Source organism: Carica papaya, chromosome 5 (genome assembly GCF_054855325.1).
Source record: "Carica papaya isolate Zhongbai chromosome 5, ASM5485532v1, whole genome shotgun sequence".
Classification (NCBI taxonomy): Eukaryota; Viridiplantae; Streptophyta; class Magnoliopsida; order Brassicales; family Caricaceae; genus Carica; species Carica papaya.
The window spans coordinates 7149105-7176697 of NC_142313.1; the positions used below are offsets into that span (position 1 = coordinate 7149105).

Consider the following 27593-nt stretch of genomic DNA (forward strand, 5'->3'; position numbering starts at 1 on the left):
TTTTAATATTTTATTTAAATAATATATAATTATATTATTTTACAAATATATTATGAACATCATTAATATGTTAAGAGTAATCAAGTTGGATTAATTTTAGACAATGGTTATATTCTCTTAATTAAAGTAATTATAATGAAAACTATAGAAAATATTATCTAAAATAGAGCCACGTGTACCGCGAAGACAGGATGCCACCATTGCGAGTCCGGCACTCTAGTCGTATGCTATTGTCATGCTCCTCTTGTCGTCACAATGATGAATGAGGAAAACAGGCTCGAGCATCCATGATCGATCGCCTGATGTGCTCGACCCTCACCCGTGGTGGCATTCAGTTTCTGCGCCACTCTCGTGTCTATCTCCCACCTGTCCCTATCACTAGTAAACCCTTTCCTTCTCCTTTCGGCGATTACCGCGCCCTATCCTTCATGGAGAGGGCCAACGTCAATACTAGTCAGTTCTCTTCTTTCGCTCATTCCAGTCGAAGGTGACGTTTCTATTGACGAGTGTGCTTTCTCTTCCTGCCTTTTCTCAGAAACCAAGCGAATTAGTTTTAAATTTTAAGTGTTTATAGAAAGTGATTTTGTGGAATTTCTTATTGTTTTCTTCTATTTTAGTGATAGTGGCGGTAGGGGAAGAGGTATGGAGATGAAAAATAGTCAAGAAAGATTTAAAGGACGAGGAGGTGGTTCAGGCAAAGATAAAATCGATGCTCTAGGTAGACTTATGTGAGTACAAACCCTAAATTCTCCATTTCAAGAGCACTCTGTTATTATGAATGTTCACGTGAACTGTTTGAGTTGAATGATGATATTGAGTTTATTCATTTACTTAATTTTTCAAGGACTCGAATTCTGCGCCATATGGCCGCTGAGCTAAACTTGAATATGCGGAGTGATGGCTATGTCCGAGTTCAAGATTTATTAAAGCTGAACATGAAGACATTTGCCAATATTCCATTACGGTCACACACTGTTGATGACATTAGGGAGGTTGGTTCTATTTAAATTTTCTTTTAGCTTTTCTGCCATTTTTCTTCTTTAGGAAATCTTTTATTTTGTGTTTAAGGAAAAAAAAAAAAAGCTAATCTCTACTGTTATTTGTTTTTGTTCTTAGAACACAAATAGTTTGTATATCAAAATGGGTGCTACGGGTAGAAGACAATTGATTGGAAATTCCATTTGCAAATCTTGGTGCTCTAGTTGTCTGACAACTAGAACATGTTCCCTTGATGCCATTGTGTTTCTTTAACTCTTAATTTCAGGCTGTCAGGACGGATAACAAGCAGCGGTTTAGCTTCCTAGAGGAGAACGGGGAGCTGTTGATTCGTGCAAACCAAGGGCACACAATAAAGGTAATTATTTTTCTTTATAGAACACAATATCTTTTTATGTAGGGATGACACTGAAATGAAACTAGTACTGGACTCGCTTTTTGCTGATTATGTTATTTTTATCCACTATTGTTCTTGGAGCTTTACAGTTTACATCTCATTGATGTTTTGAACAAGGGGAGAATTTTCATACTGTTGATGTAATCTTGAGTGATTGGTTCTTACAAACCTTGTCAATATCCTGAAAGTTTTAGCTTTTCTTTTTCCCCTGAAGAAAGAGAAACTTTTAGCTGTTCTGTATGTGTCATTAGATCCACTTATTTGTTAGTTAATCTGTATGATGTTACATTGTGGATTAAATCTTTGTTCATCTATTTGGTTCGTATAGGCTCTGATGAAATATAGTATTGTAAAATTCACTAGCAGGCTAGCAATCAATGTGTGTAGCATGTTCAAACTAGCTAATGATATTGGCTCTTAAGTTAAGCATTGCTTGGTTTTTCTTTACCTTGTTTGGCAGACAGTTGAATCTGAAAGCTTATTGAAACCAATCCTCTCAGCGGAGGAAGTGCCAGGTAAAAGCAATTTTGTTCAACTTTTCTGTTCATGTTGGGAATTCTTTGTTTATGATTTTCATTTGTCTGTGATGGCAGTGTGTGTGCATGGGACCTACAGGAGGAATCTAGAATCGATTTTGCAGTCTGGTTTAAAATGCATGAAAAGATTGCATGTTCACTTTTCTTGTGGCTTGCCAACAGATGGTGAAGTAATTAGTGGTAAGAGTAAGGTCTTTTAAAAACACATTGCACATTTGATTTCCCATCCATCAGCCATGATTCAATAAAAAACATGCCCTATCTGGAGCCTATCTTTGGAGGAAGCTGTGGATGGAAAAGTAAGAAATATATATGCCTGTTACTTTGGTTACCTGGAAAATTGATGATCTTTTTCATGCTTGAACACATTCCCAAATATTTAGTTACATAGACCAGTATTGACTTACATAGTGTTTGATGATGGACATCATTTTTTTTTTCAGGTATGAGACGGGATGTTAATGTCCTAATTTTTATTGATGTGAGAAAAGCTCTTGAAGGTAAAATACATGGCCCTTAATCATACACGTATTCAGTATTTTGTATTTTAAGGCTATGTTTGGAACAAACCAAAAACTTTTTTCTAGAATTCATTTAAAAATGCACTATCACCCCAAGTGGGAGAGTGTGAAAATTCTATCAGAAAATGAAAAGAATGACTTCATAGAAAATTTAAATGGAATTAGAATAATGTATTTTAAATTCAATTAAAGATGATAGAATTTAGAATATTTTGTTCTAATTTCATTTGAAATTTCTTATTTGCTTCCTTTTAGTAATCAGATGCACTCTTTGCCATGTCCTAGCAACCAAATTTGGGTTTCTAAATGAACTTTATAAAAATCCTTCAGTTGTTATATACATAGCCTGAATGTACATAACAAAGAGATCACAACTGATGCCATTTTGTTCCTTGCTGCTATTTCAGAGGGAATGTTGTTCTATATTTCAGATAACAAGGTGATCCTTACTGAAGGTTTTGATGGTGTTGTGCCTGTAAAGTACATTCAGAAGATAGAATCGTATCCTGATGGACGAGCCATACCTTTTTAAGACTCTTTATCAAGGTGATACATACCTTTCTTTTTCTCGTTTTTCATACTTCTCTAATCATTTTCCAGTAGAACAATCATTCTATTCCGAGATTTGTAAATTTCGCTCATGTATACTTATTCATCTGGGTGTTTAATGCACGCTGCTCTTAACATTTGATTTTAAAAATAAAAAATATATATATATATATAAAGGCAGGCAGTGCCAACATAAAACTAATATAGAACTTTGGCAATCTGTTCTTAGAGTAGCTTTGGACATGAACAAGAAAACTTTCGCTGGTATGTGTTTTCAAAACGCTATTATATTTTTCTAAATATTTTTCCCTTTGCTTTTATCATATATCTGATATGTTAGTAACATTTTTTAGTGGTGTCGACTATTATTATTCAACTGGAATCCTGGTAAGTTGAACATACATCTAATCCTAAAACTCTACAATGTCCATGTAGGCATGTATTTATAAACGTATTTAGTATCTTGGCGGCATATATTTTTGCTTCTCTTTATGTTATTAAAATGTTCAAGTCTGATCAAACATTAAGAAGTAGAAATATTTTTAGGTAAAATTAAGAATTTTTTTTAATTATTTTTGATACAGATGAAGTTAGAATCTGAAAATTAATATTTTGAGACATATTTAATGGTCCTTGAAGAAAATTATTAATTTTATTCAAATTAATTTTATTTTTTATTAATTGATAGAGTTAATTTTCAAAATAAGATTATAAAACTAATTAATTATTATTAATTTGAATAATTAAAATAATATTTGTTTTTAAAATTAAATAAGAATTTAAATGTAAAGGTTCAAAAATTTAATCGAATAGAAATATTGAATTAATGATAATGAAATATAAGTGGGAGTAATTAAGAATTTAGATTTTACATTTCTTGTACAGTTAAATCAGAATGCTTAGTAGGTTTACGAAAATATATTTTAAACGAGATTAAAATAATAGAAATAGGAATGCAACTACAAACTTATAGGGTTGACTTTCGTAGCGCAACTAGTGAAAAACAGGCGACAATCTTTAGTCGTTAACTTTCTTGCTGTTCAGGATGTAAATCTTGGTCGTCCTGATATGAAATGATTAAATAAAGTAAATGAGTTATATTATCTCAATAAAAATATTAACATTTAACAACCAATACGGAAAATTAAAGGTTGGTAAAAATCATAAAACAATTAATAAAGTTATTTTCATTTTTAGGTAAATTCATTTAATTTTTAATACATTAGTTTCATACTCACATTTTAGGTTCTCAAATGCGACTTGCGAAGATGAGAATCAAAATAGCAATTCATTAGATATTCTAAGAAACAATAATAATCAAACTTGATATTTTTACTTACTTACCGATGTCCCTGAGAGTCTATAGGGATTTTTCACTATACGTGAACCAATATTCAATCTCTTAATTAATCAGTTGTCACCATATCTCGTCTGGTAATGAGCGCCAAACGTATTACTGTCTCAATACTTCGTCTGGTAATGAGGGTGAACAAGTGCTTCCCAACATTTTTCGATATGAAACTTTTCATCCCCATTCGACTGAAGTAATGTTCACGGTAGGGTTTGTCCTATATACCGGGTTCATATACCCTTTCTCAAGATACTAGATAAACCTTTCACATACATATCCTCATCATCAACCAATCATCCATTACATACAACAATCTTATCTCATAATTACATTAAACAAACAATACAATTGATGCTTTAATAACTTAGAAAAGCGTAGTCAGGACATTTATTTTAAACCAATCAACTGATAGTGATAGAACGGTTAGGAAAATTAATAATTGAGAAGGAAATTAAAATTCATAAAGTAAAGTACTCGATGTAACAATAAGTAATTAAAAAAATATATAAATAAATAGATAACACAGATAAACTATACATTGACCAGTTACCGGTGTCATGCCCCGATACTCAATATGAGATTTAATTCCTGCTCATGCAATTTTTATGCAGTGGGTCCATAAAATATATACATACGTAGATTAAAAAATATAATATAACATAACATTTCATGTGATATGTATAGTAACTATATACAAAACATTAAGTCAGAATTTAGAGTTTAACAGAATAAATAAAATTTTTTGAATATGCACAAAATATACAAAAATAAGAAATTTTTTACAGGTTCTACTCATCTGGTAACGGTGCTGCCTCTTCATTCTCCTCTAAAAAATATCAGGGTGAAATTTAATAAGGTTCACTAACTCAATAAGTATTCATGTTCTCTAAACCTAAATAAAATTTCATACAAAACACACAGTAAGAAACAAAAACAATAAAAATGTTTCAGTGTAAAATTCATGTTCTTATTTTTACTATTTCACATGTTCCTGATTGATATGATAAATTCTCTCGAATATCATATACAAATTTTAAATATATATTCTCATGCTCTCGAAAGTCATAAATACACTCGAATATCAATCGTCATTTTGAAACATAATCACACACAAAAGATCACAACTACACTCGAATATCGTTTATAATTTCGAAATATAATCACACACACAAAAGATCACAGATAGACTCGAACAGTCATTGCTATGGTTTTATCATGCGATGTCGTTTATGTTATCATCGAAAAAAAGGCGAAATAGATCCCCTATCGCATGGATAATACACACACAAATCATACAATGGCCACAACATGTACGTTTGCTAGGTGACCCACATTCACACGAATGTCTATCCACGTTGGAATTAGATTTCAAATTCTATCTATGTGCAGGTTCACCATGCCCGCTGAACTTCAGCCACACACACACTCTCCTCCTCGATTCAAACTAAATGAGAAGGTATTCAGGGTCCCTACCCTATTCATTCCTACATTCTCATTTCAAAATTCTCAATTTGTTTAAATGATCATTTCTTAATATCAATTATTTCTTTTTCTTTCTATGTTTACATTTTTATTTTTATTTTTTATTTTTCAAATTTTCTTTAATTGAGAATTTTCCTTTTGCAATTTCATATTTCATTAGTCCAAATAACTCAGCTCAAGTAGCTCTCAGTCTATTTGGTCTGTTTTCTAGTTTTGTCTCCTCATAGAGTTCCAATTGCTTAGGTTTATTGATCATAATTTGAGTTCTGTTTTTCTATCGAAATTGAGTTAGTGTCTGTTCAATTTCAAAATTCATAATTTTTACAAAATGGATGCATATTTTGAAATTTAACCTGGTTGAAATTTAGAAATACTTACTCTCCTACGTGTATTTCTAGATCTGCCTGAATGTTTAAATTTTTCTGTATGCACGATATAATTAATTAAAATACTTTGAAATACTAAAAATTAATTTAATCAAATTGCGGATTTTAATGACTACCCAACGGAGTACCCGAAATTATCAGGATCTGTACCCAGAAAACCTTTCGGCTCCCTGTTCGGCGAATCAGATTCTCATTTTTTGAGAAAGATTTTTTAGCTTCTCGAATAGATTTTCGTTTTTCGAGTAAGACTTTCTAGCTTTCTGAGCGGCGAATCAGAACCCAAAATGATGGATCGGGTTCCCATGCTGGGGGAAGACCCTTCAGCTTCCCGAATGGGTCAACTTTCCCCATTCACAAGGAAACCTCCTCGGTTCACGTGCAGGTGGGTGGCTTGGTCAAGCCCACGCGGCCAGCCCGACACCAGCCTCGCCCCACCACCGCTCAACCACCACCAAAACACGAAAACAAAACAGTTTTACCTTTCGAGTGATTTAGCCTCGGCTTGGCTCTCGGTCGCCTCCTCTAGGTCACTCCGCGGCTCCCTTGCGTGCTTGCAATTGGAATGGTGATTTTTACGCCTAAAAAATCGATTAGTGCAAAATAGAAATAGATTGAAAGGAAAATAGGGGAAGAAAAGACGAAAAGGACGAACCTTTACCTCGCTTGCCTTGGTCTCCGCCGTCACACGGCGTCTCGGTCGTTCCCTTTTCCTCCTTCTTCCTTTCGGTTCGGCTTCCACACTCTCCCGCCTCCACCCCTCTCTTATTTTCTTCCTCCCTCGCGGCAGCAGCTCTTTGGCTCCCCTTCTTTGTCCCACTCTGCCCCTCCTCTCTTTTCTTCTCCTTCCTCCTTTTTGTCTCATTTGCCTTCCTCTTTCCGGCCTCCCTCTTCCTTCCCTCTTTTTTTTTTTCCTCTTGGCTTTCTCCCACCCCCCCATTTGATATATCTCCTCTCTTCCCTCTCACCTGGTCGACTTTATCCTTTCCCTCTCATTTTTGACTTCTCCTCTCAAAATGAGGAAAAACCCTAATCTCTTTCCTTATATATCCACCTCCTTGGCCGTTGGATTTTAATATATCCATCCGTTCTCTATTAAAATCTCCTCTATCAGATCTTCTCAAGTGTATATCCATCCGTTCTCCATTAAAATCTCCTCTATAAGATCTTCTTAAGTGGTCCGATTTGGGCCGTCCACTCTCCTGATTTCCTCTGCCCCCTTCCACTGCTCCTTATTTATGTTTTTATCTTTTTTTTTTATCTATTTTTATTCAAGTCCCTGAATTTAATTAAAAACCTAATTTTTCAAAATTTCATTTCCTTTACATCCAAATTTCAAAATTTATTTATATATATATTTTTAAGTGGATATTATAATCGACTTCACTGGTGACCTGTATTTAATTAATAAAAAGGTTGCTAATATTCACAAATTTTACCGTTTAATTATTAATTAAACTTTAATTAACTATAATGGGAGAAATGATAAAGAATTCTTACACCGAGTCGGTGTATGAACCACCGTCTTTTTTACTGTACTTTCCGGCGGTTCCTGAATTTCTTGGGTTTTTTCTTGCAAAAATCGAAAACACGCATCACATATATGAAAATACTTAAAAAAAAGGCAAAAATAAGGGTTTTAAAGCTTTCTAGGTCAATTTAAGGTTCCAGCATGGAGGCGCTGCCATGCTCCGACGTTGGCTTTACTGCCTATGACGTACTTCATCTTGATTTGGCTGGTTTCGACTGGTCTTTTGCAAAACCTGCAAAATATGAGATTAAGTGGCCTTTGTTGGCCCAAAAAAGAAAAAAATCAAAGTATTACTGGCAGGGCGGTTTCCTGGTGCGACGGCTCTATCATTCCTCTCTCGCGGCAGGGGGTTCTCTTCAGTCGTCCTGCATAAGAAAAGAGTCAGGAATCCAATAGTCGAAAAATGGAAGGAAACGGGAAGAGGATTTGGGCTCATCGGAGAGGTTTTGGGTCGCTGGTGCGGCGGTTTAGCCAAGCTCTACCTTTTTGGCTTTTTAGTGTCGATATGGGTTGTGGGGAGGTTTATAATTGAATTTCGAAGTGAAATGGAAAAAAACCTCACATCCTTGGCGTTGGTGGTGGGCTCTGGTGCGGTGGCGACTGTGGCCCGTCTTCTTCTTCGGCGACTGTTCGCTTTCGGCCGCCCTTCTTCTTCTTCTTTGATTCACTCTTGGCGGCTAGGGTTAGGGTTTCTTATGGAAGAGGAGTTTAAATACTGCTCTTCATTAAATTTAGGTCGTCTGTTCGAGGAGGCATGACCCATTATTGTCCGTTGGATAATTCCTATTTGGGGATTGAATCCGGACCGTACGATCAGATAAAATTAGGATCGTTCGTCCGCTCCTGAAGGAGAAACGAATCTAGACCATCTGTGCGCGCAAGAGTGGATCTGGATTGTCGGATCGGTTACCACACAGATTACCTGCATGGCTTCTCGCGTGGATGCGTGTCTGCTACACGACACATGGTGATTGGTCGCAATACTGATGTGGCAGTCTTACGTGGTCCGTTTTTTGTAATTTGTATTTTTACCCTAGTTTTCTAATTTTTTTTTTCAAATAGATCATTTCTTATTTTCAGTTTGGTTCTAGCTTTTGAAAATTGTTTTCAAATATTCCCAAAACATAATTTTCTTCAAAATTTCAAATAAAAATTGAAAATCAAAATTTCTAAATTTATTCATTAATATAAATTGAATATCCCAAACTTAAATCTTAGACCCGGGTGTTACAACTCTCCCTACCTTAAGAAAATTTAGTTCCTTAAATTTGTCGCTCTCTCACTAGTCAAACAATTTACGGTACTGAATCCTAAAGTCTGATTCTAACTCTCAAGTTCTCGCCCTGCGAGTGATTCTGCCCTAGGACCTTGATAAAAGAAATTTTTCTATTGCGAAGTACTCTGGTCTTCTGCTCTAGGATACCAACTGGTACCTTCTCGTAGGATAAATCCTCATGGAGTGGAAGTGACTCATAAGACAAGACATGTAAAGGGTCCGAGTTGTACTTGCGTAGCATATACACATGAAATACATTATGGAATCTAGATAGTTTTGGAGGTAGTGCTAATCTGTAGGCGGATATCCCAATCCTGTCCAAGATCTCAAACGGTTCGATGAACCGGAGATTAAATTCCCTCTCTTTTCAAACCTGTTGATACCTTTAAAGGGGTTGATATTAAGGAACACTTGATTGCTCTTCTCAAATTCTAAATATCTCCTTCGGGTATTTGCTTAACTTTTCTGTTTACTCTAAGCTGTGTGGATGTTCTTTCCGATTTTAACTATTTTCGATGTGGTCTCATCTACAAGGTTTGAGCCAATCAATTTTTTATCACTCACTTCTTCCCAACAGATCAGTGATCTATAAGGTTGACCATAAAATGTCTCATATGAGGTTATGTCAATACTTGCTTGATAATTATTATTGTAGGTCAACTCTATCAAGGGTAGGTGGTCATTCTAATGCCCTCTGAAATTTAAAACACAAATCCTAAGAATATCCTCCAATGTGCGACTTGTTCATTCTGATTGTCCATCTGTCTGAGGGTGAAATGTTTTGTTAAGAGACAGTTTTGTCCCCATTGTTTACTAAAAACTTGTCGAAACCGAGAGGTGAACCTGGGGTCCCTGTTTGATGCCACTGTAACCAGAACTCCATGTAGCCTAACTATCTCTCGAATATAGATTTTAGCTATCTTGTCCAAAGGGTCAGTCATCCTGATGACCAGGAAATGAGATGATTTAGTGAGTCAGTCAACAATTACCTAGATTGTATCATGCCCCGAGCGTGTTCTAGGCAACCATGTTATAAAATCCATAATGGTATGTTTCTATTTTCACTCTGGGATTAGTAATAGTTGAAGTAGTCCACTTGGGCATTGATGCTCTCCATTGACCTGTTGACATACAAGGCACTTGGAGACGAAATTGACAATTTTCATTTTCATCCCGTTCTACTAGAATTGGAGTTGCATGCTTTGGTACATCTTAGTACTTCTGGGATGCATGGTGAACTTTGAACTGTGAGCGTCTGTCATGATATCTTTTTTCAGTTCACTATCATTTGGAATACATATTTTATCTTGAAATTTGAGCAACTCATCGACAGAGACGCGAAATTCTGAGTTTAAACCCTATTATGTATCCTTTTTAAGAGCTGCTAACGTGGAATCAGTTGATTGAGTTTCCTTTATTATCTGAATTAATTCAAATTGGATTGCTATATGGGCAAGGCAAATGGCATTTTTCAAATCTAGAGCTGTATCTGTTGTGAAGCTTTTATTATCTTGCATTCAAAAACCATTATGTGAACTGACATACCTGCACTCTTCCTGCTGAGAGCGTCAGCTACCACATTACCCTTGTCCGGGTGATACAAGATCTTACAATCGTAGTTCTTGAGGAGTTCTATCCAACGCCTCTGAAGCATGTTGAGATTCTTTTCAATGAATATATATTTTAAGGTCTTATGGTTTGTATAAATTTCAAATGTCTCCCTGTAAAAGTAGTGACGTCAGGTCTTCAAGACATGGATAATAATGGTAAGTTTCAAGTCGTGACATGAATAATAATTCTTTTCATGAGTTTTTAATTGTTTGGACCCATAGGTTATGACATTTTCGTGCTGTATCAGAATGTAACCCAGTCCTTGGTAGGATGTATCACTGTATATTGTATATCCACCTGTCCCACTTGGTAGAGCCAAAACTGGCGCGGTAGTCAATCGTTTATTGAATTCTGTAAAACTCTTTTCACATTCATCATTCCACTCAAATTTGATATTTTTCTTCGTAAATCAGGTCAGGGGGGCGGCTAGGCTTGAAAACCCTTTTACAAACTTGTGGTAATAATCTGTCATGCTCAAAAAGTCTCAAACTTCCTTAACTGATGTCAACTACTTCCAATCCATCATTGCATCAACCTTCTCGGGATTCACTAACACTCCATCCTTTGATATTATGTGGCATAGGAAGGAAGTTTGTTCAAGTCAAAACTCACACTTACTCAATTTTGCATTTAGTTTTTTTTCCCTAAGAACTTGTAAGACTTGAGTCAGATGTTGAACGTGTTTCTCTTTGCTCTTTGAATATATTAGGATATCATCAATAAATATTATGACGAACTGATCCAAGAACGACCTGAAGACCCTGTTCATCAAGTCCATGAAGATGGCAGTTGCATTGGTTAACCCGAATGACATGACCTCATAGTGCCCATATCAGGTTCTGAAGGTCGTTTTAGGAATGTCTTATGCCCTGATCTTTACCTGATGGTAACCTGAACGCAAGTCAATTTTAGAGAAAACCTGAGCACCTTGTAACTGATTGAAAAGATCATCGATCATGGGGAGGGGGGGGACTTGTTCTTGATTGTGATTTTGTTCAATCCCTGTAGTCAATACACAACCTCAAAGACCCATCATTTTTCCTTGCGAACGTGGCTCCTGCACCCTAGGGAGATATACTGTGTACGATGAATCCATTATTATGCAATTTCTTAATCTGTTTCCTCAGTTCTTTTATCTCAACATAACTCATTCGGTAGGGGACAACCAAGATGAGCTGGGTGTTAGGCTGAAGATCTATGACAAATTCAACTTCTCTATCTACTGGCAGTTTTGGTAATTCATTAGGAAATACATCTGAAAAATCTCGGACCATAAGAATCTCTTCAATGTAAATTTTTCTCTTAGACTTGCCTAACGTAGAAAATAATAGTTGAGTTAAGGTATCTGATAAATAATGCAGTTATCATGAGTAAATAATATCTAAAATTTTTATTAATTTGTGAAAGACTTTTCGTTAGGAATGTTAAATACGAGCTTTTTATTAAAATAATCTATGGTGGCGTGATACGCCGCTAACTAGTTCATTCCCAGAATTACATCGAATTCTCCGTGTCTAGTGCTATCAGATCTATAATCAATTTTTTACATGCTGTTTCTACGGTACAAATTTTGTATATGACATTTCTTAATAGTGTCTCATTCCCAAGTATAGACACAAACAACACAGAATCAAAGTTTTTAGGTAACATTTAATTTTTTTGTAAAAGCATGTGAAGCATAAGTATCAATTAAAACATGTGCAAAGTAGTTACAAATAGTGTACGTACCATGTATCATATCCGGGTTGGCTTCATCATCTTGTTGGGTGAGGGTATAGACTGCCCTAGACTGGAGGTCTGGTCTGATTCTGATTCTGTTAGCACTCTCTCGCGTAGTGTTGGACACTTCTACATATGTGGCAAGTGTCATTGAGGCAATAGTAAGGTCGATCCCCATGGTCATTGCCACAATGCTGGCAAGTCTTGCTGCGTCCTATTGCCGGGGTATGAGGAGGAGCTTGAGTCGCGGGGCTTTGTCTCTTGTTCTACTGATTCGATGCAGTAAGTACTGGCTTATGATGTGGAACCGAGGGCCTGGGTTTGCCCACTGCTAAAGGAAAGATGCAGAGGTTCCTTTCTATTAGTTGTATCTTAGCCAAAACCGCTGAGTGGGTGCTGAGCTCGAACATATACAATTGTTGTCTAATCTCATGACGAAGACCTCACTCAAACTTTCTTATCTTTCTGCCTTCGTCCATCATACTCTCGGGAGAGTATCGGCCCAACTCCATGAATTTTCGAGCATACTCTGACATTGTCTATTCTCATGAACTAAGTGTGCAAAGTCCATCTTCTTTAAATGTCGAAGGTGTTCTAGAAGATACTTTGCATTGAAAGTTGTCAAAAATTATTCCCATATGACTGAGATGGGTAAAGTGACCTACTTCAGTTGCCACCAACGTTCTGCCTCACCCACGAGCATGTAAGTGGCAAGAATGACCTTTTGTTTGGGAACTACTCTAAGAGTTGTGAAAGTCTTCTCTGTCTCTGCTAACTAGTACTCAGATTCTTCAAAAGTAGATGCCCCTACAAGAGTAGATGGGTTAAATTTTTTGTACCTCTCAATGTAGTATGGGTCCATCACGGGTGGAGTTGGGTCCTGCTGAAGAGGAACTGGATTATGCTGGGGAGGGTCCGGATGGTCCTGTGGCGGCACCTAGTTGTGTGGCAAGAGCACCGGATTGTACTGCAGCGGTGCCGGATGATACAATGGAGGAGTAAGGTTATACCAAGGTGGTACTGGATCCTCTCGTTGTAAGGGTGGCTCATACTGGGGCAGTGGTAGAGGAGGATCAGACAACTCTCTCCTTTCTTCCCTGACCTGTTGGGCAAAGATGAGTCTCTCCAGCATCTCAAAGAGTCGATCGACATCATCTCGAAGTGATCCATCCCGGGCTGCTCTGTTTAGTGATGGTCTTCCTCTCCTTATATCCTTGTACTTGCATTTCACAACAAAGGATTGAGAGTTGGGTTGTATTGAATGATTCTAACATTTTGTGTAAGGAATAGTTCCGATGAACGGGATTCTGATATCAACTATAAATGCTCAAAAATTTAATCGAATAGAAATATTGAATTAATAAAATATAAGTGAAAGCAATTAAGAATTTAGGATTTACATTCATTGCACAGTTAAATCTGAATGTTCAGTAGGGTTACGGGAATGTCCCTTAAAAGAGATTAAAATAACATAAATAAGAATGCGACTAGAAACTTATAAGGTCAACCTCTGCAACGCAACTGGTGGAAAACGTGAGACAACATTTAGTCGCTAACTTTCTCGTTGTTCAAGATTTGGATCTTGGTCATCCTTATCTGAAATGGTTAAATAAGGGGAATGAGTTACACTAGCCCAGTAAGAATATCAACGCTTAACAACCGATACGGAAAATTAAATGTTGGTAAAAATTGTGAAATAACCAATAAAGTTATTTTTCTTTTTAGGTAAATTCATTTAATGTTTAAAACGTTAGTTTCATACTCACTTTTTAGGTTCTCAAATACGACTTGTGAAGACAATAATCAAGATAACAATTCAATAGACATTTTAAGAAATAACATTACTTACTTACCAGTGTCCCTAGGGGTTCATAGGATTTTCACTACACGTGGACCCAATATTCAATCTCTTAATTAATCGGTCGTCCCCATACTCCGTTGGGTAATGAGGGTGAATAAATGCTTCCTAATCCTTTCTGGTATAAGACTTCTCAACCTCATTCGACTGATGTAATGTTCACGGTAGGATTTGTTCTATGTACTGGGTCCGTGTACCCTTTCCCATGACATCAGGTAAGCCTTTCACATACATATCATCATCAACAATCAGTCATCTATTACATATAACAATCTTATCTTATAATTACAAGACAATAGAACGACAATTAAACAAACAATACAATTGATACTTTAATAACTAAGAAAAGCATAGGCAGGACATTTATTTCAAACCAATCAATAGGGATAGAATAGTTAGGTAAACTAATAATTGAGAAGACAATTAAAATCTATAAATTAAAGCACCCGATGTAACAGTAAGCAATTAAGGCAATATAGAAATAAATAGATAATACAAATAAACTATATACTGACCAATTACTGGCTCTATTAGTGACCTGTATTTAATTAATAAAATGTTGCCAATATTCACAAATTTCAGCGTTTAATTATTAATTAAACTTTAATTAACCGTAACAGGAGAAATGATAAGGAATTCTTACATCGGATCGGTGTTCGAAACACTGCCTTTTTCACTGCACTTATCGGCGGTTCTCGGATTTTTTGAATTTTTTCTGCGAAAATCGAAAATACGCATCACATATCTTGAAATACTCAAAAAAGACAAAATAAGGATTTAAAAGCTTTTCGGGGCAGTTTAGGGTTCTAGCACAGCAGAGCCACCGTGCTCCGACACTAGCTCTGCCACCTACGGCGGTACTTCCTCTCTGTTTGACCAGTTTTGGCCGATCTTGTGCAAAAACTTGGAAAACCTGAGATTAAGTTGCTTCTGGTGGCTGAAAAAAGGAAAAAAACCGAAGCATTACCAGCAAGGCAGTTTTCTGGTGTGGCGGCTCCACCATTCCTCTCTTGCAGCTGGGGGTTCTTTTCGGTCATCCTGCCCCAAAAAAGAGTCAGGAATCCAATGATCGAAAAATAGAAGGAAACAGGGAGGGGATTAAGGCTCACCGGAGGGGTTTTGGGTCGAGGGTGCGGCGGCTCAGCCAAGCTCCACCCTCGGTTTCTGGCTTCCCTTTTGATTTTTCGGTGTTGATATGGGTGTGGGGAGGCTTAGAATTGAATTTCAAAGTGAAAGGGAAAAAAACTCACCTCCCCGGTGTCAGTGGCGGGCTCCAATGCGGCGGCAACTGCGGCAGATCTTCTTCTCCGACGACTTATTTGCTTCCAGCCACCTCTCATTCTTCTCTGATTCACTCTTGGCGACTGCTGTTAAGGTTTTTTGTGGAAGAAGAGTTAAATACTTATTTTCATTAAATCTGGGTCATCTGTTTGAGGAGGCGTGACCCATTCTCAACCGTTAGATCAATCATATCTGAAGAATAAATCTGGACCGCACAATCAAATAAAATCAAGATCGCTCGATCGCATATGAAGAAAAAACGAATTTGAGCCTTCTGTGCGCGCAAGAGTGGATCTGAACCGTCAAATCGGTTAGCACGCGGATTGTCTGTGGCTTCCCGCGTGGATGCGTGTTTGCGTGTCTGTCATGCGGTGCACGGTGATTAATCGCGCTGCTGATGTGACAGTCTATATGGCCCGTTTTCTGTTATTTGTATTTTTATCCGAGTTTTTCAATTTTATTTTCAAATAGCCCCTTTTTTATTTCTAGTTTGATTCTAATTTTTAAAAATTATTTTTAAATACATTCAAAATATAATTTTCTTCAAAATTTTAAATAAAAATTAAAAATTAAAGTTTCTAAACTTATTCATTAATATAAATTGTTTATTCCAAGCCTAAATTTCGAATCCGGGTAAATGTAATATTTATATAAAAAAAAATAAATATAGTAGTTAAATAAAAATAAATATTTTAAATTATTAAAGTAGTATTTAGAAAAAAAAATAATATGAGAAATAATTAAAGTAATTAGTTTTTTTATTATTATGTAATTATTTTATTATTTTAATATTTATTATTAATTTTGTAAGATAATTAACTAAATATAATATCATAGTTTACAGTGAAAATCATTTTTAGAATAAATTTTTTCTAAACACTTTTTACTTTTAAAATTATATTTTCTGAAATTCATTTTTAAAATATTCATATTAATTTATTGCACGAACACTAGCATTATCAAATATACTTTTTTTATTGTCTAAAACACTGCTTTTGATATTTTTATAAATTTTGAAGGATCGAAATAAGCTGCATAATAGATTCCAAAAACCTATTCTCATCTTGCTTCCTCAGCTTGAAAATTCTCCATCTTCTCTCTCTTTCTCGATCTTGAAAAATAGTATTGGTAGCACAGCAGCTAGTCACATGCATTAACGAATCTTTATTAAAAAAAAAAAAAAAAGAATCTGGGAATTTAAAAATCAGTGTGTGACAATATTAGAAATGACAAAAATTCACGATTCGCCAAAATCATTCATCGTGACAGAAAATGTTGTGGGTTTCAACTAAAATCCAACTGAACCAAAACAAGTCTCTGCAAATTTTTAATTTATTCAATCGAAACAAAACGAATTATCTGAAACCGAGTTGCAGAAAACCCTAAAACACAAAACTTCCTCCACATGTTCACCTCCTTCGTCCTCTTCCTTAATCTTCATCTAGTTTTACTGCAAACCTGCATAGTCTAAATAGAACTTTGTTTTTTATAAACCTGTCCGTAGTTCATGGCAGTCTTGAAACAGTTCACACAGTTCCCAAAAGGGGTTTGATTTTAGTCAGATTCGTCCCAAACCGATCCTGATGCCATCTCTGGATGGCAACCCTTTAAAATTAAACTTTACTCCTTAGTTACAACCCCAGACTGGGTTTTCTTAAATCATTTTTTTAGGCACTTAAAATTTACAGTGAGGCAAATCAAATTGAAAATACTGAACTACTTTTTGTTGCATAAATATGGACAACGTACAACCTGAAGGAATGAAGCATACAAGAGTTGGAAATTATGTAGCTACAAGCTATTATATATTTTTTTGCATGCAAGGACAACCACAATAACAGAAGTAAGTGCTGATATAGCACCTTGTCTTGTGAGCCAGAACTCAGTCCAGTTCAATGGTCTTGTGACCTGCAATAATACCCTTTTAAATTCTTCATTCAAGTCCTCAATCGATCCACTGTTATCAATGACTATATCTGCCTTGTTTCTTTTTAGATCCAGTGACATCTGAGCATTTATCCGGTTGCTGGCGTCCTCCTTATTAGATTTGTCTCTAGCCATGAGTCGCTCAAGTTGTGTTTCGGGGTCAACCCATACAACAATAACGGGTTTGGTCCATTTATCCATCTTCGCTTCAAATAATAACGGTACATCAAGGACAATCACCTTGGACCCCTTTACCCACAGCTTGAAAATCTCCAGAAAGATGCCAGAAGATATATGAGGAGCCAATAGCCTAGAAGATGACATGAAAACAAATCTCAAAACTCGGGCATTGCAGGTGTGATTTCATTGCAAATTCTTGATGATATATTACCAAACATATGGCAAGAGATTTAGGCAAGCCATCCAGAAAAAATGGACACTAGTAAAACCACCTTCCGGAAATATAACTTGGAGAAAGCAAAATAGACTAGTAAGACCTAGCATGGATTCCAGACTAGGAAAATACTAGTAGTGGAAAACAGAGAAAAGAGCAAAAGAGCCGAGGAGCCCTAAATCTTCATATGCAAGCTACAAAGAGTGTGAAAACAACTACCCATGAGTGATGAAGCATCTAGTTCAAAGAATTGATTAGAAGTTGCACCTTGACCAAGTTTGATTTTTTTTTAAGGAACAAAAGTCTTTATCCTACACCATACGTGCTGTCCTTTTAAACAGTTTTGAGCATCTGAAAAATCTACTTTATCAACAATGAGTTTGTAATTGGTTCCATTTCAACCAAAAAATAAACTAAAAAACTAGTTCAAACTAGAAAAAACAGCTTAGAGTGATCAAATCTACATATCACAGCCAAAAAAACATGATTCAACTTTAATTGTTTTTCTCAAACTCCTGCAGCACAATTGACACCAGAAAAAGAAATGAAAATATTAAAAGGCAGCATAAACTATGCTGACTAAGTGTATTTTGATTGATGTAACTATTAAATCCACATCAAACTTTGAATTTCCATGCAAAATTCATGTCACACTCACAATGCAAAGAGAAGGCACTTATTTTCCGAGAACCATCTAACAGAATGGTAGCTAGCTATACCGGTTAAGCAGCTGGCGCTTCCCAGGATCAGAAAACACAATTTGACCCAATTTCACCCTATCAACTTCTCCATTGGGCTGTAAAATTTCCTCTCCAAAAGCTGCAACCACCTTTTTCCAACCAACAGTACCTTTCCTCAAAGAATCCTGCAAACAAGTACTCATAGAATTAACTAAAATGTGAAAATATATAGGAAGGAAGAGTACGGCAAGGTATTCGCATATATATTGGCAATACTTATCTAAAGGAAAAAGGTTTCCAATTGCCTCTTCTTGTTCTTCTTAATTGAAATTAACTTGAACAACATAGATTTACCAAGTTATTAGTTTACTGCCATGAATTTCACACGTAGTATCCATAAAATCTGTGAATTTTTTGTTCTTTTTTTTTCAATTCAATTCTTAAAGTATAGATATATCAGAAAAAACTAAAATTTAGTAGAATTAAAATCACGAACAAATGCTACAATGGAACAGCAAAGAGAAAAGAAGAATAAATGAAAATAACAGGGAAATACACGAGCAATAAGGTCGGCATCAACAACTGGGATGCCATTAGCCTTGAAGAGATTGGAGACTGTACTCTTCCCTGATGCAATCCCTCCAGTAAGCCCTATTATCCTCATTTTCTTCTTCACAAAACTTTACTCTGGATTCATGACACCCTTGAGCCCTTCACTTGAATACCAGCACACACTAAATCTTTGCATAACAATAAGAGAACCTGATGGTTAGAATTGTTCAGCCAAATTCAATCAATCCATCAATGAACTCACTAGGAGGATAAAAAGAGTTAGTTTTTGGCAGTGCTTACAATATATACTGAAACTTATTAGAGTGCAGTTACTAGTTTGACAGAAACACAGCAAATCAGAAGAACGATTTTCACAAAAGTTAAACAGTCTAACTTTTCTAGTTAAATTGTCTATTACTATTCGTTACCTGGTAACTAATTTTAACTCTCTTTTTTAAGTGCAACCACTTATTACATCTTCTTACATGTTTCTTTAACAAGGGCCTATTGGCACCCTCTAACATTTTATATAAAACACATAGATATGTGGAAAATATCTAAAGCTTTTGGAAAACAGTGAAGAAGCAAAAGCTGGCAAGCACTTAAAACTGAACCAAAAGTGATCGAATTTCTAGATATTAGCCACATAGTACACAGGGAAAACGTTTTAGAACACCCCCTTCATAAAATCCACCCAGGTTTATTATCTGAAGATTATTTAAAGAAATTGTATATGGGCAGCAGCTGCAACCAAATATGAATATACACACAAGTCTACTAATTCCAGAACGCACAAGAGAATCATCCATAGCACAGGCCCATAGAATAATCACTTGCTTTACCACCAAATATTCATACATCCACATAAGACACAACACGAAATAAATAAAGAAAAAAACCCAGCAACATTTGATCCGTGGTACAAACAGCAAAACCTCTCATTTTCTCAATCTGCCAACGATATTAAGTAATCTGTTTATCAGCACCCGCGTAAGTAACGCCTCTAGACTACCAATCCGCCAACAAACTTGATAAGAAACTAACAAGAGTATGTATAGAGTATAGCACGGACAAAACAAAGAGCAAACATTTCTAGGGAGGAGAAACGAAAGACCTGAACTCTTTTGTGGTGCTAATTTCAAAGAAGGAAGACGAAGGAAGCGAACATTTCTAGGGCGCACCGAGATGAGGGGCCGTGGTGGGTGAAGCCGAAGAGCATGGTTGTGGTTGATGTTAGTCCCGGTGAAGGGAATAGAAGGTCGAAGTATAGATCTGGTAAAGGAGAGATTGGAGGTGGAAGATGAAGGATTTAGGTGCATCGGTTAGGGTAGGTGGAGAGGAGAAGGTTTTAAATTTTATTTAATTTTTTTTTTAATAATTAAATTTTACTATCAATTTTAACATTTATAGATTTTTATTATAAATAAAGAAATTATCCACGGAATTAATTAGTTTTATTAGGCATAAACCTTCTATTTTTTTTAATCGAAAAACAAAAAAGCTATTATATAAATAATAAAATTTGTTAATTGATTATTTAATTTATTAAAATTTTTATTTAACAATAATATTAATTTCGTCTAAAATATTCCCTTATTTTCTGAATATAAAATTTGACAAATAAATCAAAAAAACTTATAAAGTTGTGTAATTTTTCTTTGGCATATAATAAATTTTGCGTTGGATATATTCATTTGATTTTGTGAAGGGAATTACTATTAATATCATATAATTATGATTCGATTTTTTTATTTCTACATCATATTCATTATGTTTGTAAGTAATTATTATTATTATTTTCTTATAAATATAACATTTCCTTTTTGTAAAAATATTAAAAAGGAAGATTTCAGTTTACACGTGAGTTGAATAAGGTCGTGCCCGTACACCAACTTCGATCTGACTCAAATCTCATCATTCACATACAAATTTAGCATCTTTGCACATTTGTGAGTTGATATATATCTCAGTGTATGTATATGTAGGGTACATAGGGTAGTTTTTCGTGGAGAATTGACTCAAGCTTTGATTCTTATATCTTTAGCCAACCAAACCATTGATTTTTGTTTTTGTTTTTTTTTTTACCTCTTTGAGTTTAGGTCGGATTAAGAATAGATTTAGAACTTAGTAAAAAAAAAAAAAAATACTCCCTAAAATAATAATAAAAAATTGAACCATATGTATGTACACATCTCCATCCAATCTTTTACTAAAACTGATAAAATTTCAGCAACGTATTAACAAACTAAATCAATATATCCCTTAAAATGGATTCACATCATTTATGAACAAACCCCAACTTCAAAAATAAAATTACTATAAATATTCTTTCGTATGTTATTTCTTAAATTGTTTTAGAGAATTTCAAACACCATCGTCAACCTCAACACTCTATTAAAAGAGAAACAGAGAACAACCAATATACGTATATTTCAGTGAAATATATGAATATATTTATGAGGAAAAGTAAAGCAGAAAATTAAACCTAAGAAACACCATCCTTGCCAACCAACCGTAACTCAAGAAATTAAATCAAATCAAATCAGACATCAGAGCGAGAAAACAAAAGAGTAATAAAATCATGAAGCTGATAACGAAAATCAGCCGTGGGTGTTGACAGCTTCCCAAACCAAGTTCTTGGGAATAGGATTGGTCATATCCCGAGCTTGCAGAGCAGCAGTTCTCAGAGTCCTAATGGTGGATTTATTAGCCTCCCAAAACGACAAACTCCTGTAAGGCAAGTTATGTTTCTTACAGAGATCTTTCACCACTGGCGAGATTTTCCGTAAATGACACCTGGGTAATCTTGGAAACAAATGGTGCTCCAGCTGAAACTGTAATCCGCCGAAGAACCAATCCATATACGACGAGCAGGAAATATCCAGAGTCCCGCTGGTTTGCTTCTCGAACCAGTCGTTGCCGTTTGGTGGTCCGAGATACACATTTGCAGAGAAATGATTCAAACAAAACTGAACGTGTTGGATCGCAGTGACGGTGAAGCTCGCTATTACGAACATCACCCTCTCCGGCCAGTTTGGGAGGTAGGAAACAAGGAGAGGAAACCATGTCCAGAAGACCAGGATTCCGAGAATGTTCAATGCCCTGTCCGGAACCTTTCTCTTCGAGAACAATAACAAGAATGTCTGGATAAACAAGTTGACTCTACCGACACACATGACGGGATAAAATGTCCAGTGCTGGTGACTGACAAGGAACCTGGCTAATGGATCGAAGTTGAGTTTTCTTCCATAGAAGCACGATGTGATTGAGTTGAAGAAACGGGAAGAAACAGCGAAGACTGGAATGTGTTGAAGATCAGGATCATGGTCAAGACTGTTGCAGGCGATATGGTGGGCATTGTGAGTCCATTTCCACCACGCAATGCTAATTCCGGTCAAACAATTTCCGGCGAGAAACTGAGCGAATTTATTGTAACGGCGACTCGTCATTACCTCGTAGTGGCCGGAATCGTGACCGACGTAAGCGCTTTGGATCCAGAGGAAACCCAACAAGCAGCCGGAACCCAGATGAGCCAAAACGCTGTCGCATCGCAAAACGCCGTAAAGCACGACGGCGAACATGAGAGCGACGGATGTGAGGGCGACGGAGGCGACGCGGCCTTTCTTGTCGAACAAACCAATTTTGGAAAACTCGGAGACCAATCTCCGGTAGTCTCTGGACACCTCTGTGACTTTGAAATCTTGAAGATAATACCCGGTGAAGAATTTGTCCAGGTATTTCCACGCAGTGCCGGGATGGTAAGCTATGAACGCATCGGTTACATCTTGGCCTGCTAGATTCAAAAGCGGAGCTTCCCCACCAGGATGCTCCTTAGCCCAATCTGTCACATTGTAAACTTTCCCCTGGATTGAGATCCATAAATCTCCGGCCTTGTTGTGCTTTCTAAGCTCTTCTTCAGACATATACTTCTTCTCGCCATCCATTTCAAGAAACAGAGACAAACAACAAGAATGAGAAAAACAAAAACTCTGTCTCCCTCTCTCTCTTTCTCTTTCTATATATGAATAAATTAATGATGGATTCGACAACGGGGGTAAAAATCTACTTACAGAACCAACAAATCAAATCAAACAAACCCCTTTTTCTCTTTCTTTTCCTTCTCGTACAAGGGTTGGTGTTTGTTCTTAAAACAACTCCAATCCCAACCAGAGGGGATTTTTTGATCTGATTTTATTTGATCCTATCTGGGTTTGAACTTTAAAACTCCCAATTCCCTCTTCTTAATCTTCCCCAATTTTTTTATTTTTTTTTCATTCCGTGTTTTTATGATATTTATGGCTAAAATTTTGTTGACAGCATGTTTCATATTCGTTTTGGGGGAGTTATGGAAACGAGAGGTTTGAGTTTAGCGTTAACGGCGAAACACGCGGATGAGCAACCGCATTTTGCTGCTTTTAATCATGGTTTGGTTTCTTTCAAGGAAATCAAACCCAAGTCAGAATTACCTGGACCCTTTCTTTTTTCACAACCGTTTATGGGTCCCATGGGAATTCAAGATATCTACGGTTGAGAGTTTTTAGGGAACTCATTGTTACTGTAGTCGCGCTTTAGAATATCAGAAAAAAGCTTCCCACTTGCCTCTGCCTCTGGTTGGAGAATTAATCCAAATAGATAAGATAGTTTGGTTTCTAAATTGTAGCAAATAATTTCCGTTTAAACTCTATTTCAAATTTAAATTTCATATTATATATAATATAAATATTTTAGATGAATACATAAATATTATATATTTTTAAAATTTTTTATCAATTATAAATTAAATTTTCATATTAAATCAATTTTAAACGTATTTGATATTGGTTTTAAACATAGTTTAAATACATTATTATTAATAGAATATGTTATTTTTATTATTTTATACGGAAAAACATAATTCCATCCGATCTTATAAATTAACACGAAAAGAAAATGATTCTAGTGCGTGAGTCGTTACAAAAAGATGGTCGACTCATATGTATGTGTGTGTGTGTGTGTGTATTCTAATTGTGGTAAAAATCTGTTTGTTGAAAATGAATGGGTAATAAATGAATTTTGTTTGTGAAATTTATTTGAAAGAGTTGTATATTTTAAGTAAGTTGGTTAAAATTTTTATAATATATTAAAATTGAATTTTAAATAACATTTATTAAAATTGAAATAACATATTAATAAATTATTATTTCCAAACGAAACGAATGACCAATAGCGAAAAATCTTAATTTCAAAGTTAATTGAGATAGTATACATATATATTGATATATGTAACAAGATTCGTATATATTAATGATCAAAGTAACATATATTGATATTTATAAAATTTTATTTATTTTAGATTTATATATTTTAACTATAAGTAGGTAAAACAACTATATAAACTATAACCAATTTCAAGTTTTTAACTAATGTGAAGATAATATATATTAATTATAAAATTGATAAATGAAGAATATTAATTTTTACATGAACTTAATTTTTTCAATCATTTTGTGAGTTGTTTCCATCGCTTCATAATTAAAGTAACAAGTTTTCAAAAATTTATACGGTTCAAATATTATATTAATAATCGTTGGTCTTGGTAATTACCAATAATTAGGTTCATTTAAAGTAGAAAAGGGCAAGTATCCCTTTTTTTGTGAAAATAATATTTAATTTTTATAAGTATAACTAAAACAAATCTTAATTTCTAAGTAAAAGTTATATGGCAATGGTCATTCATTCTTATATTTAATTGAAATAGTTTTGTAGTAATTAAGTGATGGCCACCTTTTTTAATATTTTTTAACCCAATAAAACTTCTAATATATATATATATATGTTAAGAAGGTTTTAGAAAACAATTAAATAAATTAGTAAACAATAAACTTACTTCTAAGATAAGATTAAAAGTAGTTTAGTTGGTGCACTTAGTAATTATTTATATATAAATATGTACAAAAGTATAAAATTTAATATCTTTACATGTCAGAAACACTATGTAAAATCTATTTAATTATATTAAAATATTCAAATAATGAAGATGCGTGAATTTAAATTAATGTTTAGGTAAATTATATTTTGATTCTAAGATGTATTGTATCATACATAAGTTATTATATATATATATATATTTGTAAATTTTTATACACTTTAGTTTTCACTATTTATTTAGTAGAAATTTTGTTATATCATGTAATGTGTTATTACTATTTAAAATTTATTATTTTGTCGTTAAAATATTTAAAGTAAACAATTAATCATTAATATAATAAAAAAGGTCCCTCTTCTATAATTTATTTATTTCATGATTATATTGACATTTGGTCATATTGTGTTATATGATTATATAATTTTAATATAAAATAAAAACAACGTGATCATGTCTTCACTTATTATACTTTCTTTACCAATAGTATATGATGAAGTAAATTTTGTTTTTATTTTTGATTGTATGGAATAAGTTTTGGTAAATAATAAATCAATTTAATCATGTGACTATATAATATCTAGATCCGAAAATCAAATCGGGATGATTTTTTTATTAAATTATTTATAAAAAAATTATATAAATAATTTATTTATTTTATTTTATTGAATCATTGAGAAAAAATAAATTATGAACGAAATTGAAAACAATTTTAGAGAAAAGTAGTGAAATTTTGAATTCGAGAGGTATTTTTTAAAAAAAAATTTGAAAACATGAGGTTAAAACGCAAAAAGAAAAAATTCGACAACATGGGACGACTCAGTCAGTAGTCCTGGTGAATCAGAGCACGTTACGTGGCAACCCTGCTAACATCGGCTCCACACGAGAAGCCATGCGAGCGATCTGCAAGCCCAGCGATCCAATGGCCTAGATCTCATCCCGCACGCATGAACAGTCCAGATGCATTCCCTCTTTAAATGTGATCGAACGGTTTGATTCAATATGATCGTGCGACCCAGATTCACTCCCTGAATAGGATAGATCCAACGGAAGAGAGAGGGTCACGTCTCCCCAAACGAACGACCCAATTCGAGACAGGATGGATATATAAGCATCGCATTTCAGAGAACCCTAACCCCAACCGCCCTGCCCTCGTCGAAGAAGGAAAATCAGACGCTGAAGAAGGAGGCCGACCATCAGTTGTCATTGCACCAGAACCACCACCGACCGCCAAAAGATGTAAAATTTTCTATTTCCACTCAAAATTCAATTCTGAGTCTCCCTATGGCCATATCAGAACAAAAGGGATGGTGGGTGAGCCGAAAATTGTAGGTAAAGCCTGGCGAAGCTGCTAGTGCCAAAACCCTAAACCCCCTCCGATGATTCCCTTTCCATTTCTTGTTTAACACGATTCTTTGACCATTGTATTCATCATCTCTTTTTGTGTAGGTAGTTGAAGAAGAAACCCCAGTCGATAAGGAGAACCGATGGAGCTGCCGTACCCGGAGACCCCAACCCCCTTGGTCGGTAGGTTCGATTTTTTGGTTTTCTGGCCAACTGAGGCTTTCTAATGTATTTTTCGCAGGGATACGTGTAAAACTAGCCAAAATTGGTTATAACCGGTCAAAACCGGCTAAGTCAAGGCAAACTGCCACCATGAGTGACGAAGTCAGCACTAGAGCACGGCGAGGCGGTCGTGTTGAAACCCTAAAATTGGTCAGAAAGGGTTTTCATCATCAATTTTGGTGTTTTGGGATATTTTTGGGTATGTGACGAGTATTTTAATTTCTATATAGAAAATTTAGGAAACCCGAGCCCCGTCAGGAGGCATAGTAAGTAACACAGTATTTTAAAATACTGATGCAGATAAGAATCGCTTATTCTATTCTCTGTTATGATAAATTGAAGCGTAATAATTAATAATTCTGTATTTTGTAAAAATTAAAAAAATTCTAACAATAATTATAAGTTACTAGTGGAGCTTAAACTAGTCAGTGTAGGATTATCCTAGTTTACCTACTTATTTTCTCCTGCATTGTTTAAAATATTTACTATCGCATTGTGTGCATTAAATTGCTAGTTTGAATTGTGTTCTTGGTTATTTGGTTTATTTAGTTTCTCTTGTATTGTTTATTTGGTTATTTGGTTATTCGATTATGTTAAACTGTATTTTTTGTTGAAATACCTTTTAAATAAATTTGTAAATGTGTAATGAGATGTTACTATGAGATTCGTAGTTATTTGGTTGATGAGAATCTATATATATATATATATATATATGAAAGGTTACTGGGTACCTTGGGAAAGGGTGGACAGAGCCGATACATAGGGAATCCTGTTGTGGACATTACCTTAGTCAGTCGGGACTGAGAAATCTCATACCGGAAGGATTTGAGAGATATAGTTTACTCTCATACCAGACAGGGTATCGAGGTGATGGTATTTTTGGTGCCCATTATCGGACGGGGTATGGGGACAGCTGGGTTAATTATCAAATCTAGATACTGAGTTCACGAATAGGGGGATATCCCTATGGACCCCTAGATGTCTTAGTAAGTAGGAAAAAATAGAAGAATTACTGATCTTTTACATGAAATTAAAATGTCATTTAGTTAATTATCTTCATAGGTTGATTTTGGAAAAACCCA

The 27593-nt window shown here is 35.1% G+C and overlaps 3 protein-coding genes across 9 annotated transcripts; 1 reads left to right on the forward strand and 2 right to left on the reverse strand.

The window, feature by feature from the left end:
* The first annotated feature begins 186 nt into the window (after positions 1–186).
* On the forward strand, positions 187–3483 carry EMB1067 (RNA 2'-phosphotransferase, Tpt1 / KptA family). 6 transcript variants are annotated; one of them, XM_022050538.2, is made up of 10 exons: positions 188–487; positions 618–728; positions 845–992; positions 1265–1354; positions 1854–1908; positions 1987–2109; positions 2373–2429; positions 2858–2996; positions 3229–3263; positions 3353–3483. In XM_022050538.2, exons 1-8 carry the CDS (start codon positions 288–290, stop codon positions 2980–2982), a joined length of 909 nt encoding a protein of 302 aa, XP_021906230.1. In that variant the 5' UTR covers positions 188–287; the 3' UTR covers positions 2983–2996; positions 3229–3263; positions 3353–3483. The 6 variants fall into 6 exon arrangements, with proteins under 6 accessions (XP_088076786.1, XP_021906233.1, XP_021906230.1 ...); XM_022050540.2 differs by having other exon boundaries at positions 3234–3263; XM_088220660.1 differs by having other exon boundaries at positions 187–487; positions 2882–2996; positions 3229–3483.
* A 13710-nt stretch (positions 3484–17193) lies between these two features.
* Positions 17194–20366, reverse strand: ATCOAE (dephospho-CoA kinase family). Of its 2 annotated transcripts, none has more exons than XM_022050624.2 (4): positions 20158–20366; positions 19048–19231; positions 18531–18676; positions 17194–17727 (listed from the first exon to the last, which is right to left on the reverse strand). In XM_022050624.2, exons 2-4 carry the CDS (start codon positions 19153–19155, stop codon positions 17283–17285), a joined length of 699 nt encoding a protein of 232 aa, XP_021906316.2. In that variant the 5' UTR covers positions 19156–19231; positions 20158–20366; the 3' UTR covers positions 17194–17282. The 2 variants fall into 2 exon arrangements, with proteins under 2 accessions (XP_021906316.2, XP_021906317.2); XM_022050625.2 differs by having other exon boundaries at positions 19048–19253; positions 20158–20360.
* Positions 20367–21473: 1107 nt separating this feature from the next.
* Positions 21474–23416, reverse strand: LOC110820889 (delta(8)-fatty-acid desaturase 2). Its single transcript, XM_022050502.2, has one exon. The coding sequence runs from the start codon at positions 22985–22987 to the stop codon at positions 21644–21646; it is 1344 nt and encodes a 447-aa protein (XP_021906194.2). The 5' UTR covers positions 22988–23416; the 3' UTR covers positions 21474–21643.
* Positions 23417–27593: the final 4177 nt, after the last annotated feature.

Bases quoted from the DNA above. Each gene is read 5' to 3' on its own strand.
- EMB1067 (XM_022050537.2), top strand. From the start codon at position 288: ATGATCGATCGCCTGATGTGCTCGACCCTCACCCGTGGTGGCATTCAG. The intron at 729-844 runs GTGAGTACAAAC...TAATTTTTCAAG, and splicing joins GATGCTCTAGGTAGACTTAT to GACTCGAATTCTGCGCCATA. The intron at 1,909-1,986 runs GTAAAAGCAATT...CTGTGATGGCAG, and splicing joins CTCAGCGGAGGAAGTGCCAG to TGTGTGTGCATGGGACCTAC.
- ATCOAE (XM_022050624.2), bottom strand. From the start codon at position 19,155: ATGAGGATAATAGGGCTTACTGGAGGGATTGCATCAGGGAAGAGTACA. The intron at 18,677-19,047 runs GTATTTCCCTGT...ACTTGTTTGCAG, and splicing joins ATGCCGACCTTATTGCTCGT to GATTCTTTGAGGAAAGGTAC. The intron at 17,728-18,530 runs GTATAGCTAGCT...GTCATCTTCTAG, and splicing joins AAGCGCCAGCTGCTTAACCG to GCTATTGGCTCCTCATATAT.
- LOC110820889 (XM_022050502.2), bottom strand. From the start codon at position 22,987: ATGGATGGCGAGAAGAAGTATATGTCTGAAGAAGAGCTTAGAAAGCAC.